We start from the raw sequence: 17728 nt of genomic DNA, 5'->3' as shown, positions 1-17728 counted from the left end.
AGAGTGGCTGTGACTTTGTTTGGAAGAAGAACCCTGACACGCATCTTTGCTACCAGTTCAACCTTTTATCTGTGCTGACCTGGCATGAGGCACGCTCTGCCTGTCAGCTGCAAGGAGGAGACCTGCTGAGTGTCACTGACCCTGAAGAGCAGGACTACATAAGTAACTTAAGCAGTGAGTAGATGTTTCTCTGGGAACCTGCATGAAGCCTGTAGTTAGGTTTCCTCTTTACCTATGAAAAAGAGGTAGCTTTGGAACCTAATACTCTGTGTGATGTCTCTCCCATGGCTCCTTGCAAGGCTTAGTCACATAACACACTGTTTGAAAAACAGTGAGGGTAAGTTAGCACCTTAAAAACCCAAGTGCAGAAGTGGTGGTGTGTGTTTTGTGAGGGATTAATTGTCTTAATTCTCCCTTCCCACAGAGATTCCTATTCATTTCTTGCAGCTGTGGTTATGAAGTGTGTTTGTTTTCTTTGAGAATTATACAAATATTTACCTTCTCTGCCCCTTTCTCCTGTTAAGTTTTCTTTGCAAGCTGGACTACACCAAATGTGCATGACAAGAACATTTCTGCAGGCCTGAAGTACGTGTTCTATGTGGGAAAAATGCCAACTTCGTTTTCATAAATGGATAGTATTCCTTCTCTAATAAGCATTTTGGTTTCTGCTGTGCAGCAAGCACCTTGGGCAAATTTTGCAGAGTCTTCTGTCAGCGTGGCTTTTGTGGGGTATTTTAGCGTGTGTGGAGAGGAACAAGCAGAGGAATAGGTTTTAGAGTTGTGTTGTGAAAGGCTGCCTCAGGTTTCTGGCTCATGGCTTCCCATTATTGCCAATTTTCAATTGCAGGATGTAAGCTAACAGGAAGTTTTAAAAATAATTTCATTAGCTTTTTGGTACATCTGCAGGCGGTGAAGAGACTGCAAGTCATTTGGTGTACAGAAGTCTGAAATTGGCTAGTGTTTATGTAGCTACTTGTTCTAGATTGGACTTCTGAGGCCAGCAACAAGTTCTGCAGGTTCGATAGCTTTTGAAGGATGCAGACTTCTGTGTTTATTCCTTTCTGTCTTCGTGTTGAATTACAAAGTAGTAGGCTTTTTCTTAAGACAGGAAAACCAGCCTGAGCTTTCTGGGAGTGATTTGAAATTTTGCTTTATTCCTATCCTAACAAGTCAGGAAAGCAGATCTATAGCTGTAGATATTTTAAAATCTGTCGAAAGCATGAAATATTATTTCTTCTGTTTCAGGGCAGTTAAACGCCACGGATATGATGCTGTGGACAGGCCTGAACTCCCTGGATGAAGATGCTGGCTGGCATTGGTCAGATGGAGCACCGCTAGTGTTTGTGAACTGGAGAGCAAGTACTTGATGTTCCTCTTGGATGTATTATAGCAGTGTAATTATATGTTGTCTGTAATTGCAGCTTGATACAAGAGTGCTGTTCCTGCATCTATGTTTGAAAAGTGAATTCAGGGAATGAATATACATCTTTTTTTTTTTTTAATAGAAATATTTATTCATATTCATGACCTGAAAGCCCCTTCTAGGAATGTAGCATCAATTGAGATGGATCCATTCAAAGCATTAATGATCTATGTTATTTACTTTAAAGGTGTTTTTAAAATTCCAGTTCTGTATTTAAAAGCTATCCTCCAGCTGGTTTCATGGAGGAAAGGAGTTTCAATTTGTTTATATTAACATGCTGTAATTAATATTAGCACATTAACGTGAGCTTCGTGACTTGGTTTGATACATTTTGAAGTCTATCCACAAGCAGATAAACGCAGATGCTCTAGAGCATATTTCAGCCTCTCATCTGATGGCAGCAGCCAAAGAGGGATCACCACACATGTACAAATCACAGTCAATGTTCAGCTGTCCATAGTATTGATGTGATATTACTAAAAGTTTGGTTATGCACAGATGTTTATACATCCATTCATTACTGAAAGGGTTGCAAAGCATTGGAATAGGCTGCCCAGGGAGCTGGTTGAGTCACCATCCCTGGAGGTGTTTAAAAGACAAGTAGATGTCATACTTGGGGGACATGGTTTAGTAGCAGACTTAGCAGCGCTGAATCAATAGTTGGACACAATGAGCTCAAAGGTCTTTTCCAACTGAAACCATTTTATGATTAAGATGCAGAGAGCCTCAATATGCCATTTTACAAGTAAGAGCTGATTTATTGTAATTTTTTGTTTCTCAAAAATGTATTTGCAGATGTCTCTGATAACCATTTTAGAGAAAATCGTTGTGCAGTGATTAATTCAAAATTGAAGTATGGCTGGCAAAGTTATTTATGTGAATCAGGATTGCCTTTTGTATGCAAAAAATATTTAAATAAGACAGAACACGAAACGTTGGGTAAGTCTATGAATGCTACCGTACTTTTTTTGTGGGTGTAGAAGGAAAACAAGAGGCAGCCATCTGAATATAAAATCAGCAGAACAGAGTCTGAGCTGGACTAAATGTATTGATTTGCTAGTTTAAGTTAAATACAGTTTATTTTAACTGATGTAATAACTGTTCCTTCTGTTTAAATATGGTCCTGGACAACATGCCGAGGGTCTTAAAAGTAACAAGTAGTTTTAATACACGTAGCATTTAATTGGTTCCTTACATGATCAGAGGTTTACAGAATGCTCATTCTCTTTATAGTACAATAAAGCCACTCTTTTGAGTTTAAAAATAGATTTTCAGCTTCAAATGGAATTAACCCCTGGCCCACAGAGAAGGAAGGTATGTAAATGGAGCTGAAAATTGGCAGCTATTTTTATGGCTTGCTGTATTTTGATGTACAAAAAATGTATTATACTTTTTTTTTTAAGAGTATATCTGACAGATATAGGGTATATAGTACATAGAATGCCTCAGACTTTCTTTGGGAAAGTTAAACACAAAATTGGGTTTATTAGACTGTTAATTTTTGCTTTGATAAGAACAGCTTACATAGGTTCAACTTCTTCCTGATAACTTAAAAGTTTCCATAGTTGTTTCAGATAATGAGAAAGGACTTACTCAGACTTCTTGTAGGTAATGAATCTGAAAAAGCTTTAGCTGGCTTTGTATCAGGTTCAGAGGTAATAAGAGAGATACATGTTTTAAACAGAATAACAGATCCATTAGTGTGTTTGCACTAGTCCAGCAGCCGAAATGTAGTTTTGGCCTCCTTAGGTCACCTTGGATGACTCCATTTTCAGTATTGATGATAAAATAAAAGCTCTTAATATGTTATGAACATGGCATAACTTTGACAATTCTAATATGCATGGACTTTGTATGCTTAATTAAAAGATATATGGAAGTATTATGCCACTCGTTGTGATGCTGGCTGGTACCCTCATAATCGCTACTGCTACAGACTTTTTAAAGAGGAGAAGAGCTGGAATGATGCTTTTATCTCGTGCCAAAGTGACAATAGTGGGCTCATGAGTATATCCTCCTTGGCAGATGCAGAGTTGCTCCTTGACTTGCTTGAAAGTGGTGAGTTTGGGAAGTGCATTGTTTCTAAAAGTGTTTTGTGATATTCTTTTGTGCAGCCCTGTAATATTGTTAGCCTTATATTGCATGGCACAATTAAATTATCTTTACAAAAAAAAGAAGGCATCGTGCGTGCTCCTTGTAGGATTCTTAGAAATGTATAGTATCACATTCTTCATTAACCATGTTTAAAATAATGAATCAACAATGTAAACACAGTGAAGCAACAGTAAACACACTAGTTTTTGTCCTTTCCTGTTCGTGACTGGTTCCTTGCAAACTGTTGCAAAATATTAAATTATTAACCTTATGCAAGAATTGTGCCTAGAAGCAACAACAGTTGTATTTTTTACTTTCAAACTGGCCTTGTCCGCGCGACAAAGTTAGTGCTGCTGGTATGTTGGCAGAGTCCCCTTAGATTGCATCAGGGGGCATCAAAGGAGTTCTGATAGTCCACTTTGTCCTAAGAGATGGCTTAAATGCATGAGGAACTTAATGAACAAAAGCTATTAGGCACAGCAATACCAAGAGTTTTGGTGTCACAGCAGCAAAGAAAAGTGAATATTTGTGCTTCCAGCTGACAGCAGTGTGCTGGCAGAGCTACACTGTTTGGCTTAAGCTTCCCACAGCTGGGGCACAGTTACATGTTTCGTCAACTCTGTCCCATAATCTGTGGTTGCAAGGTGGTGTGTTACACTGGATTTACTGGACATTGTCTATTTATCCTTTCTGGCACCCATCGTCTTCACTGTCCTGTCTTTCTCCTAGGAGACTAACCACTGTATCAGCTTCCTCCCCTCTGTTAACACCCTCCATAGATAACTAATACCATTTTTTCTAGAGATGCTGTAATGGATAGATATAATTGTTCTCAGCTTGTATTCAGCTTCGAAGTCTGCAGCTTGTGTTTTAGACCTACTTCAAGCTTCCTTTCAGGAGAAGGGCTTGCATGTCTTGAAAGCCTACCGTTTTCTAGCTGTAATAGCTGGGCAAGTAAGACGTTACATCAACCAAAGACTTGTCTTTCCTATGTTTGCCCGATACTGTGGCTACAACTGTGCTGTCACTGGAACTTAAAAGCATCACTTAGAGAAACCTAAAGCTGAGTGTGCCATGGAGGTTTATAGAAAGAAATCTTTCCCTTCCATATCAGCTTTCTGCCCCATGTGGTTCCAGGAAAGTGCTTATGCTCTTGATTTGTGTTTTTCGGGATTTCAAAGCATATTTTCTGCTATGTTGATCTATATTTGAAATAATTTAGTCTTCAAGGGCAGTAGAACGTTATCAGTGAGAGAGTTCTAAAGTTGTTACAGCTATTTTTTTTTTCTGCTGATAAAAGGTAATTCTTTTGAAAATCACATGAAAAATTTTTAGTAGTGGTGTTGATGTTACAGGAACATCAGACGTTGTTTCTTCAATAAATTCTGAACTCACTTATTCTTTTGCAGAAAATGTAACTGAAACGTGGATTGGGTTATACAGTAATAAGACCCCAGTTGTTTTTGAGTGGTCAGATGGCATTCCAGTAGAATTCTCTAACTGGCACAGCCAAGAACCTAACACCTTTCAAAGAGCAGGACCACTCTGTGTTTCAGCACAAGGATCTGTAAGTTTCCTTTTATTTTGGAAAGAATTGGACACTTTTATTTTGACTCAAAATAGTCTGTTTTCTCAGTGAGTGTAGGTTTTTTCTAAATCACAATCTGTGACTTTGTCTCTTGATTTCTGGTATACTTACATTGTGATAAATGCAATGCAGTCTTTAGAAACTAATACATTTTCCAGAGCACAGAAGATTAATCATAGGTTAGATTAGAGCTTGTGGTCAATAAAAAACTGTCACCTATGTAAAGCTTGCTGAATGGAAGAGAACAAATATGAGTAGGTATTTTGATAAGGACAGAATAATTAAAAATCCAAGTAGTGCCTGCTACAATTTGTGATGCATCGGTTCCTGTCTTGAAAGCATCAAATTTATATTTTGAAAAACTGTAAGCTATTTTATCTTTCTGTCAAAATTTATAGACTTTATATAGTGTCTTTCAAAATCAGGTTGTAGTCTATGCCTATGTAAAATTATAGAAGCTGACAATAGTAGGATTGACCCCAAATCAGCCAGATGTTGTAAAACTGGGAGTAATAATACTATGTCCTGTCAAATAACAAGTCATGCCACTGACAATATTTTCATAATTTCATACTTTACTTTTACAATTAACAGTACTTAAATTCAGTAATACATGATACACATAAGTGACACTATATTCCTTTTTTTTTTTTTTTTATAAAAAGTGTGAAAACTGCATAACAAAGAGTTTCTGTTGTCTCTCCATTAGTGGGTCCAGGTTGCAATCTTTATCCTATGGGAAAGCCAAGACAATTACGCTGACCTGGAAAAGTGGGTTCCCACTAGAAGCAGAAAATAGGACTTGGGTAACATTTTGGGTTTTAGATACATAAACCCATATTTTACTCAGTTTGCAAGTGTAAGCAAACAAATGAAAATGTAAAATACAAAGGAAAAGGAGGTCTAATCCAGTTTTCAAGCATTACTTTTGTACATGTCCAGTGTGTATAGATGTCTGAAAATAATGTCATACAGACTTTGTAATATCTTCACTAAGGACTGTTCAAATATAAAGACTAATCTTGCAAAGAGCAATTATAGATAAGAATAAAATTCCCATCTATTCTGAAAATAAGTGCTCTGGTGTGGCCATAGTGTTAGTTAATTAAAATGCATTACATCCTAAGGAGTGATTCCAGGAGACAAACCCTTTCGTATGACTGACTTGAAAAGTTCTCCTGACAGTGGTGATAGAAATAAATGGTTCATCTATGGATAAATAAATAAATTGAGATAAGTTACTTGGTTTTACAGAGAAGTTAAGTAGGAGACGAGAGCATAATCTAATGTGTATGTATAGATATGTATGAGCATATGAGCATGCACAGAATATACTTCTTTTTTTTCCTTAGGAAGGACATTGGAAAGTTAAAAAATGTGAAGACAGATCTTTCTACATTTGCAAAAAAGCAGGGGAATTTAATCATACATCTCCTGGGATGGAATCAAGTTGTCCAGAGGTAAGGGGCTTTGTGGTTTTTGTTTGCTTTTAGAGCCTTGCTAATAAAATAGAATTACATAGAAAACATGTAACTATAACTACGGAACATATGGATGTAAATAGATAACTTTAATTTTTCGAATTAACAATATCCATGTTTTGCTAGGAAAAATCTCATTGTTTGCCTTAAAAGTATGTAAACTAAATTTTAATGTAAGATTAAAAGCTTCCCCAAGGTGCTTTTCATGGCTTGTTGCATTTTTAGTGGTTGTGACCCAAGTCCCTATTTCTTTCTAGGTCAAAAGTGAAAACCCTTTTGCCTTCCATCTGTGCAAATAATGGCTGTTATATGATGCCTTATCCCACACATGGTTTTCATACATTGAAATGGAATGGCAGGGTGAAAAACAGACAGTGTCATTGACATGGAGAGTGAACTCTTCCACTCCTACACTAGCATTCTTTTTACTTTCAAACAAAAATGGGAAGGAGCACAGGTATCTATATCAGACATTGTATGAAGTTTTCAGGCTTTTAGGCTCTGCGTTCTGATAGTAAAAGGTAATGTGTTAAAATATGATTTTAGTTGTCATCAGTTCCTTTTTACAGTGTGAAAAGAACATAGATAGATTTTGTGCTGTTAAAATTTTATTCAAAACTCTGGAGGGATTTTGTGAACTTTTTTTATTAACAAAAATGTCACTTCTCTAGCTTTCTTTGTCTTTTAGCTCATTGTCGTGTTTTTATTTTTTTTTATTTGTTCTTTATCTTGAAAAGTCAAGGAACATAAGCAGTTCAGTTGAATTATGAGGAGGTTGAGGCTGAACTTTTTGGAGTTGGATGCAGTTTTTCTCCAGACCTACAGTGGTCAGATCCAGCATTCTGGTCATACCATTATGGAGGCGAAGGTTACTGCTTGATTCTGCTTACCATTTCTAAAAGTTTTGGGTGACTTCATTCATTTCATTTGGACTAATGTGTTTCATCACTCCACAATTCTGTGTGTTATTAGTGTGGGAAAGGCTTATCACAGTCCTAACCATGTGAAAAATGTGCAGAGCATCAGGACTTCCAGTTGTTGTCAGGAGCTTGACAGCACTTCAGCTTTTGGTACTTCGCAGGATTGAGACTTGAGATTGAGTCACTTACAATAGGTGGGTTGATCTGCTCTGGCAGACTTCCTACTCAGGGTAAATTTCTGTTTATTGATGTTTCAATATGTAAAAACATATATTGAACACTGTTATAGTCCCTTGTAGTTGTAATAGATCCTTTTCATTCTAACATGGAGTTAGATTCATTTAAACAAAAGAAGTCAATACTAAATTTACTCAAAGCTACATTTGATTTCAGACATTTTGTCTTTCAAACCAGTTGAATATTCAGTATATATGTTGTTGCTAGATACTGGCCTGATTTTCTAGGGCTAAGTCTTTATTTCATGAAGATTTACCTTTCCCTATTTTTCTGTTGCTAACTCACCAGTGCAGAATATCTATTGGAGTTTCTCTTATTTGACCTTCTGCTTCATTAATGTTGTACTGTGGTTCATGTTGGATTGCTCGTAGATTCTCAAGGAGCTTTGTTCTTGGGTACGGTTGTTTGCTTTTCTAAAGCTTTTTAGTCATGATGTGTTACTACTGAACTTTCATCTCATGCTAATTTTACAATCTGTGTATCGGATTAAATAGTCTTTAACTTTCTGTGATTCTGCTGACTGCAGTTTTTGCAACATGTCCATATCAACTTAACAGAAACCTGAGCCCTTTTTTTCCTGTACTTCTGTCATCCTAAAAAATAAGTGGTAAGCACTTTCTTCCCTTAGGAGGTTAACTATTCTTTTTTTTCCCAGTCAGCAGGCTATTACTGAGAATAAATATTTTAATGCAAAGGTCAGATTCTCTGGGCAGTTTTCCCCAACACTGAAATACCAGTTTAAAACATTTTCTTTCAACTAGCTTTTGAAAAAGGTTGTGGAGCTGCCAGCTGCTTGATAATTGAGTTGAAGGTTTCTGTGTGCAGAACCGACCGTATTTGTACCAGTGACTTTCTCCAGTCCTCTGTATATTAATTAGTGCATCAAAAGATAACAGTACAGTACTAAATGGAGCGTTTGTCTTTATGGCTGTTGTAACAGGAGGGGATTGTACTTCTAAGAAGAGAGTTGTTATTAAGGCTACAAAACCCTGTAAAGGGCAGAAGGGTAGCTGCTAAGAGTGAACAGTCCATTTAGTCTCTTGTTCTGCCTCTCATAGTGGCTGCAAGTGGTGTTTTGGAAAAGGAGGACAGGGCAAATACACTTAATACTTCCTACAGTTTTCCGTTGACCTCCAACCATTCAGGGGATTTCCTGAGCCTTTTAAGCTTTGTGTGTCTAACAGCCTGCATTGCTTTTCCCTTCCAAGTGCTTGAGGATTTCCCCTTGAACTCATGCAAACTCTTTGCATTCAGTGTTACTTAGTGAACAAGAGGAGGACCCCATCTGTATCACTTCATATTTATCTGTACAGATTGCCATCTGCCATTTGGTCTACTCATTACTCAGCCTTTTAAGTTTGGAATTTCTCATTCTGTGCTTGCGCTTAGTGCAAGCTTATTGGCCTCCACTTACTCCACCATTTTGTTATTTTTTTGCAGTCAAGATTAGTCTCAAATCATTTCCCTCCAATCTTTAGTCACTAAGAAAACTTTAAGCGGAAGGTTATGTGGTGCCATTTGTTTCAGATGAAATTTTTATAGAGGTTAGGATGATTGCACTGATTCAAAGGAAACAAACACGTTTATCGCTGAAGAATTCCAACTGGAGGAAACCAGATCTTTGCTGTTTCCTACATGCATCCTTGTAGAGGGTTGCTTAATCACTACTCAGCCCACTTCTGGTCCTCAGCCCTCTTCTGGTTCCCAGACCGCACACCCCACCCCCCCCCGCCCTCCAAGTTTAAGTGCAGATCAGAGTGAAAGCAACATTGCTATGTCCCCCATGGGACTGCCCAGAACCCACTGGGTCCACTGGTGCTGTAGAGTTCTCAGCACCTTCCAGCATGTTTTGCTCATGGGGAGGTCTCAGCTCATCGGTGTGGAGACGGGGAAAAGCCTCAACCCGGTTTATTCTTACATGCAAAACCAGCTTCTAAGCAATGCATAATGTTGTTCTTGGGTGAAACCACAGAAGTTGATACCACAGCTTGTTTTGCTTCTGTGCTTTTGTGCCATGTGAAGGGCTGTGCCCAGCTATCTTCCAAGCATCGAAGGGAAACGATAGTAAAAGGCAGCAGAGCTGTCAGGTACCTGACAGCAAACACGTGCCTAACTAGAAGCTGAAATTTCCCTCCCAAGATTCATAGGGGCTGAAGGATGTGCATAATGTTTGATTGCTGTACTGAACGAGTCTGCAGCACCTCCCTGTGCATTTTACTGTACCTGAAGATGGACAGCAGAAAGAGACCTTCTTTGTTTTCCCTTTCTTCTCCTTTTGCAGTTAACTTGATGTTTGATGGTGCCTGTTTGGGTGCTGTGCTCACTCCCTGTTGTGCTGCTTTGTGAGCTCCCGTGAAAGTAGCGTCTTCCTCAGGGAATTGGCAAAGTGAGATCAGCTGGTTCTGCTGTCTGTGTGCAGCTACAAGTTTAGACAGAGATGGTTCATTATCTCTTTGTTCTTGATTATTTAAAACACTTAATGGATGACCAGGCAGGTATACTGTGAGAATTCACACTAGTCCCGGTAGATGAGAGATTAATATTAAAAAAAAAAAATTAATAATAAGAGTAATAAGACAGACTGACCACTAACTCAGTATTCTGATAAACCATGAACATGTATCATTTTAATTCTGCATTATTAGAGTAGGATGATTGTTAATTTAATTTTTTTAAGTTATATTTGAAAATGAGAAAAGGTAAATAATGAGAGTGCATAGCTGTATGAAGGGCCAGCAATTTCTGGAATAAATATTTCTGTTTATAGATGAAGACAAAGACAGCTATAATCCTTTTTTTATAACAACTGAACTGAATCTGACATGGCAGAGTTTACTGTGCACTTCAGGTGTTAGATATTAGCAATGAGTTACCACAGGTGGGAACAACCCTACACAATTCGAAGTATAAAATTGAAACAAAAGTAGTATGTGGGGAGCATGCCTAACTGTTGCTCACGTTTTTGTCATACCATTTAAAGATGTAAGCGTATGTGTGTCAAGTCAGTTTTTGCACAATTTAAGGATTTAAACTTCTGTTAAATTTGCCCATGTTTTCAGTGACTTTGAAGGTAACTACTCTTGAACCATGGTAGAAAGGAAAAGGGCTGTAGGGATGCGAATGATGATCAGACAAAGTACAAAAGGGGATCAAGTTTTTCACAACTATATAGTCATTAATAATCTATAAAATAATGTTCATTTCTTTTAAGGGATGGGAAAGACATGGTGGATATTGTTACAAAATCGACAGTACCCCTCGAAGTTTTGAACATGCTTCCAGTGGTTATTTCTGCCCATCTGAACTTATATCAGTAACAAACAGGTAGTTAATCCTATTAGATAGCGTGAAGATACTTCTAACAAGAGCTATTCTAACTTCAGAAAGTGCTGCATGGCAAAAAATATTACCATTATGAAATAATATTTGCGTGAGAGGCGAGCATAATTACTAACATTGGCTGAAATCAAAGTTGCTTTGCTTTATTTTTTAATTGAAAATGAATTCAATAAAAAACAATTGTTAGGCTAATGAACACTTATAGCAATGTGCACATGTGTGAGCATCAGGAATCTAAACAAAATGCTTTCTACAGAGGTGTGCGACATCTTTCAGAAACTATTAGTGTACTTGGAAACTCTACTAAAAAGTGAAAATATATTTAATTTTTAGAAGCAAAATATATCAAACATTAAATAAATAAATGTTTTATACATTATTGTATTTATGTATGCATTTTGTGTGAGTTCACAGCAAATAGGAGGAGGGAGTAAGTTTGAGAGCATTTGAGGTCTGTCTTCCCTTGCTTTGTTCCCATTTACCTGTATTCCAGCTTCAGCAAAGGCTTTCTCCTCTGCAGATGCCCAGCTACTTGGGTTTTCTCTGATCTCTTTGTGATTTCTCCTATATGTTGGATTCCCATTAAAGTTTATGACATACTGATAGATATATTACATACATACTTGAAGGAAGAAACCTGCCCCCCCTCTAGGGCAAGGGATTTCTTTAACCAACAGCAATCAGATGAATGATAGCTAGAAATTTTAGGAAAACGCAGGATTCCATGTAAGGATTTAGATTTATGGTAATTTGGCCTGCCAGGTGGTTTCAAGATTGTGCACAATGCATACAGTGCTGTCCTGCAGTATGACAATAATCCTCATGGTGAGAATAAAGGGCAGCTGAATGTTTGCCACTCAAATGTCACAGGGAGCAAAGAGAATGCTGCACGTCACTAGAAGCATGTCTTCTGTCTTTTTCTGCTTATTTCATTTTATTTGATTTTTGTTTTGTCTAGCTGTCACTGTTTGTTAGTTCCCAGTTCCAATGTTGGAATGGCAAAGGAAGCTAGCTGTTAGTTTAACTTTTCTTTTTTATTGCTGAAGTTTGTTGTTCTGATGTGGAAAATGCAAAAACTTTTCAGTGTGTTGATCCTAAAATATTCATTAAAAAGTAGGTTGTAGAGGAAGGAGAGTTGATATAAAAAGAGCACTTGCAGAGGAAATTAAAATGAAATAGAAATTCTCAGTCACTCTCAGTGTTAAAGATGTATTCATTTTTTCACATTAATGTCATCCTTATGGCATTTAGCTGTTCTTTTTGCAATGTGTGAAACCAAGAAAGAAGTCGTATAAATCTTTGTCAAACTGGGAATTTACTTTGCTATATACATTTTCATAGGAAGCTGATTAAATGTGCTCATAAACTGAAGCATTTTGGTTTAATGCAAAACCAATTATATCTGAATAAATTAAATTTAAGTGACACATGGGTTACCATATGCAATGATTCTTACTTGCAAAATGGTGTAAATCTCTCACTTAGTTTTAATGAAGATATTAAAGAAGTAAAAAGTGGTTCCTTCTGTAGTCAGACCAGCTAGTGCTTTGAGTCCTTCAGCTCTGGCTTCTTGGCGCTGGTTCATGTGTCCAGTTCTAATCGGATACTCTGTACACAACTTTTTCTTCTTTCTTCTGTAGCTTTTTCATACCCCACTATCTTTAGTCCTTCATACAAGGAGTTTCTTATTTGTGCATCATTAATATATTCTGTCTTTACGTCTTCTAGTTCAAGCATTGAGCTTGTAAAATGTTAATCCACTGGTTCTTCTATATGCCCAAATGCTGAAAAAATAATACGGAAAAATTGTGGTTTATGCTGTAGACTTGTGCCTGAACTTCCCTATAACATTCTGTAAAGAAAATTCAGTACCTCATATAGTTTTCTCTTCTCACATTATTTAAATAATTTCATGAGAACTCTTCACTGAAATGCCAATTGACCTGTTTTATTCTAATAAGCTTTTTGCCCTCATTATTTTATTAAGGTTTGAACAAGCTTTTATCAACAGCATGATCCGTAGTGTGGCAAAATCTGAGAGAACTTATTTTTGGATAGGATTGCAAGACATTAACAACACAGGAGAATACTTTTGGCTAAGTCCAGCAGGGAAGAACTGCTCTGTGAGCTACACGAACTGGAACAAAAACCAGCCACGTGAGTAACATGCCAATAAAAAAAATAAATGGCTTGGAGAGGGGCAATGTTCTCTCTTCCCCATGCTACCAGTGGCTTAGCAGTGACTGAAGGGCCCCAGTCCTTTCCTCCCTGCCCAGTCAAGAGATCAGAGAGATAAGCTTATATTTTCTGTTGACTGTGTAACTTCCTGCCATGGATTTAGTTAGATTAATTGGATGTTGTGGAGAAACCAGAGCTTCCGTCCCTGCTTCCCGCCCACGCAAATTTATCACAGGTTTCCTCATTGTGGCACCCTGTGTGGTGAGGGGAAGATGAACATTTTCTTCATCATCTATCAGGATGACAATATAAAAACTTATGAGTTGGAGGTGATCTCCAGCAGTCACAAAGTCTGACTCAGGAAAAAAAACCAAACATACTTTCTTCTTCTGTGAGATGTTTCATACATTTCTTTATGACCTTTTGAAGGAGACCATCAGGGCTTCCCAAGGCTCTCAGCAACAGGTCCCAGGGAACTTACGAATTTTATTCAGCAAGCATCACAGTTTGTAATTTTGCATTTTATATGAAAAAAAGGGGGAGAGTTTGTCTTCAGTACATTTCTGGCAATAAGAGCACTGCATGGAAATTTTTTTTACTTTCCCTTTAGTTTGCTGCTACTTGGTTTGCTTATTGGATTTTGTTTGCTTTATATTAATGCAGAGGAAATCATTTCAAGAAAACAAAAAAATGAAGTAGCTGTTCATCCTTTGAAATTCAAACCTCTTAAGGATACTTGAGTATAAAGACATAAAAGTAAAAACACTCCATTTCAATAATTGCTTCTGAGTTTTGGATTCTAAACTTATTGCTTTACTACTGCAGATTGCAAAAGTACTGTTTTAAATTGTATTTCATCTCCTGCATGTGAGAGGAATACTTTGTCAGGGTTGATTTTACAAGCTCAAGTCCACCAATACAGGCTTATAAACTGGTGGCTGACCAAACGGTTTGCTACTTTTGTAAGTTCACTGAGGTTTTTATCCAGAATCTGATGCAAATAAAACAGTCACTTCACATGAAGTTCAAATGCTTTATTCTGACACTTAACACTTAGCTCCATGTCTAGGTCATTCTGGAGGATGTGTGGTTATGCGAGGGGAGCAACCTGTTGGTTACTGGGAGGTGAAAAGCTGTAAGAACTTCAAAGCAATGTCATTATGCAAGCAAAAAATCAATTCTTATGAAGAACCTGAACTTACTTTTCAAAAGCATTTGAGTTCCTGCTATTTTGGATGGGAATCAGAATCTAATCTGCTTAGCTGCTACAAGGTACATGATGAACTTTCTCTGAATTTTTCTGATTTTACATTGGGTTAGGAATTTGCTGTTCCTAGACTATTTTTGATAAAGCAATATTTCTTTTACTCAGCAAACAAAGATCAATTGTTACCATCCTTCACTGTGTTTTAAAGCAAGCAAAAGTCTTAAGACTTGAATCAGAACTGTACTTGGAATATACGTGGCTTTATTGTAGGAAAAACTGAAAATAATACTTTATAGGTTTCTGAAACAATTGCTATCCAAAATCAACTACATTTATGGCAGTGTTTATTTTATTGCAGATATTTCACAATGAGAAAGTTCTGATGAGAAGAACATGGAATGAAGCAGAAGCATTATGCCAAGATTTTGGAGCACATCTTGCTAGTTTTAGCCATGTCTATGAAGAGACATTTTTAAACAATTTATTATATACAATTTTTGATAGGTAAATATACTTTTAACACCAACAAGGTTTATCTTAATCATACTAGTATGTAAAAAAAAATCTACAATTTAGTCTCTTACATCCTCTTTACTAGTGGCTGAAGGTGTCTCTACTCTTGACTAACATGAACTTAGAAATGGGTGAAAAGAAGTTTGTTAGCAACACTGTAATGTCATTATTTTTGAAGATAATATCTGTAGTAGATGTCAAGCAACTGTTAATGTCAAAGTGCTTTTCTTGTGAGTTAACATTCCACGTTGAAATTCAAGATTGGCAATTTTAATCCTGTTTTAAATGTTTTCATCTTCAAAAATATAATTTAACATTTTAGTGGGAAAACTAGAGTTCAAAGATACTAAAAAGTTAAGAACTATGTTACAGAATAATAGAATCATTAGGTTGGAAAAGACCGTTGAGATCATGAACTCCAGCCATACTTGTCCACTACTAAATCATGTTCCCAAGCACCTCATCTACCCACCTTTTAAACACCTCTAGGAATGGGGACTCACAGGGCAACCTGTTCCTGTGCTGGATAACCCTTTCTGTGAAGAAATTTTTCTACATGTCCAATCTAAACTTCCCCTGATGCAGGTTAAGGCCATTCCCTCTTGTCCTATCACCTGTCACTTGGGAGAAGAGACCAACACCCACCTCTCTGCAACCTCATTTTAGATAGTTGTAGAGAGCAATAAGGTCTCCCCTCAACTTCCTCTTATTCAGGCTAAACAACCCCAGTTCCTTCAGCTGCTCCTCATAAGACTTGTTCTCCAGCCTCTTCACCAGCTTCGTCGCTCTTCTCTGTACGTGCTCCAGAAATGTCTTTCTTTTGGTGAGGATCCCAAAACTGGACACAGTATTCAAGGTGCGTCCTCACCAGTGCAGAGTATAGAGGGAGGATCACTTCCCTGGTCCTGCTGGCTGCACCATTTCTGATACATGCCAAGATGCTATTGGCCTTCTTGGCCACCTGAGCACACTGCTGGATCATGTTCAGTCATCTGTCGACCAACACTCCCAGGTCTTACTCTGCTGGGCAGCTTTCTGGCCATTCTTCCTGACATCTGTAGCGCTGCACAAGGCTTTTGTGTCCCAAGTGCAGGACTCTGCATTTGGCCTTGTTAAACCTCATCCCACTGGTCTCAGCCCATTGATCCAGCCTGTTCAGGTCCCTCTGTAGAGCCTCCCTACCCTCCAGCAGATCGATTTTTCCTCCCAGTTTAGTGTCGTGTGCAAACTTGCTAAGGGTGCACTTGATCCCTTCATCAAGGTCGTTGATAAAGATATTGAACAGGACTGGACCCAAATGATATATTGAGTTCAAGAATGAATGAGTATGCGTATTTGCACTGTTTAGAAAATAGTCTGTGAAATAGCTAAGGGAAACACATGTGGTAAGTGTTATTTTCTTTGTTTCCATCATAGGACAGAAGAAAGACAGTTCTGGATTGGCTTTAATAAAAGAAATTCACTTTCTCAAGGGACGTGGCAGTGGTCTGACAGAACACCTGTAATTATCTGTATACTACATATTTCAGTAACCTTTCAAGTCATAACTGAGCATAAGGTCACAAAAAATAAGCCTTGTGAGCAAACGTTGGCCAGGAAAATTGTTTTTCATCTACCCATACTTCACTTAAAGTAATTGTTACGATAGGAATAATAGTACACTACTGTTAAAGTAGCAGCCTGTGCAACTGCCAAAGGAATTTGATAGGGTTATAAAGGTTTGCAGATGTGTGTTTTCCTGCAAAGCACGTTGTGGTTAACCCAGGACCAGGAATGTGCAGAGTGAGCACATATGTGTGTATATATACACAAATACATTGGAAAGCCTTAGAACTGTGTTTGCATGCTTTATTTGTTCTATGGCTGTTAGGCTCATGCCTGCATTCAGAGTTAAGCCTGTACTTTTTTAATACCACTTTGGATTTTGCGTCCTTTAAGATATTGGTGCCACACGCCTCACTAATGATTTGTACCTGGGATTTAAACATTGATCAAGTGAAGAAGGGTCAGTTTGTAAACTGTAATTGATTTTCAACCTGAAGAACAGCTCTGCCGTGGTTATTTAAATAATTTCAGAATGCATGATTGAGTTTTGCACTTGCAGTATGTTAAATGAAAGCAAAGGCTGTTAGGTGTGGGTAGCCAATGCTAATCATGTAATAAAATTGTTAGATTTCATAGCTATTCACTGATTTTTACAGAGAAGGAGGCTGTTACAAAATGGGAAAGTTGAACAGGACATTGTCAATACATGATTATGGACCCTATATTTTATTTTACCATTGTAATTTAGGTGGTTCTCTAGTTGTTACTTATGATGATCTTACCATACACACATGTCCAAATTCTTCCTTTTTCTCCATAACAAGATTTTGAATTCTTTCATCTCATATTGTTGGTGGAAGATAACGGATGTGCTGGTTTTAGGTTGTATCTTCATTTTTGGAAAGCAAGTATATTGAAGATGACTCAAGAAACTGCGGTGTGTTCAAAGCAAATAGTACCGTCTTTCCAGCACGCTGCAATGAAAAGCGTGAATGGATATGCAAAATACCAAAAGGTGAAATTTTTATTAACATACATTGTCTATTATAGCCATTGCTTGCTATTCAGGAGACACGAGGAAAAAATTACCTAAAATCCTACTTTTTAGGCACATCTGGAGTTCTCCTTATTGGTGTTCTGCATGAGATCATGGCAAAGTTGTGTGTGGCCATTAGATTGTGTTGAACATTTAACAGCTGTTTA

The 17728-nt window shown here is 37.5% G+C and overlaps 1 protein-coding gene across 4 annotated transcripts in view; it reads left to right on the top strand.

The window, feature by feature from the left end:
• The window catches only part of PLA2R1 (phospholipase A2 receptor 1), a 56845-nt gene that overhangs the window by 6625 nt on the left and 32492 nt on the right, over positions 1 to 17728 (top strand). For all 4 annotated transcript variants that reach the window (XM_054069623.1, XM_054069620.1, XM_054069621.1 and 1 more), the window contains exons 4-15: positions 1 to 174; positions 1246 to 1359; positions 2219 to 2362; positions 3293 to 3481; positions 4927 to 5084; positions 6458 to 6565; positions 10955 to 11067; positions 13070 to 13239; positions 14330 to 14532; positions 14826 to 14971; positions 16397 to 16481; positions 17408 to 17540. In XM_054069623.1, coding sequence (XP_053925598.1) covers positions 1 to 174; positions 1246 to 1359; positions 2219 to 2362; positions 3293 to 3481; positions 4927 to 5084; positions 6458 to 6565; positions 10955 to 11067; positions 13070 to 13239; positions 14330 to 14532; positions 14826 to 14971; positions 16397 to 16481; positions 17408 to 17540 — 1737 coding nt within the window. The remainder of the gene's footprint in view (positions 175 to 1245; positions 1360 to 2218; positions 2363 to 3292; positions 3482 to 4926; positions 5085 to 6457; positions 6566 to 10954; positions 11068 to 13069; positions 13240 to 14329; positions 14533 to 14825; positions 14972 to 16396; positions 16482 to 17407; positions 17541 to 17728) is intronic.

Source organism: Cuculus canorus, chromosome 6 (assembly GCF_017976375.1).
Source record: "Cuculus canorus isolate bCucCan1 chromosome 6, bCucCan1.pri, whole genome shotgun sequence".
In the NCBI taxonomy this organism is placed as follows: Eukaryota; Metazoa; Chordata; class Aves; order Cuculiformes; family Cuculidae; genus Cuculus; species Cuculus canorus.
This window is presented reverse-complemented; position numbering and strand designations above follow the sequence as displayed.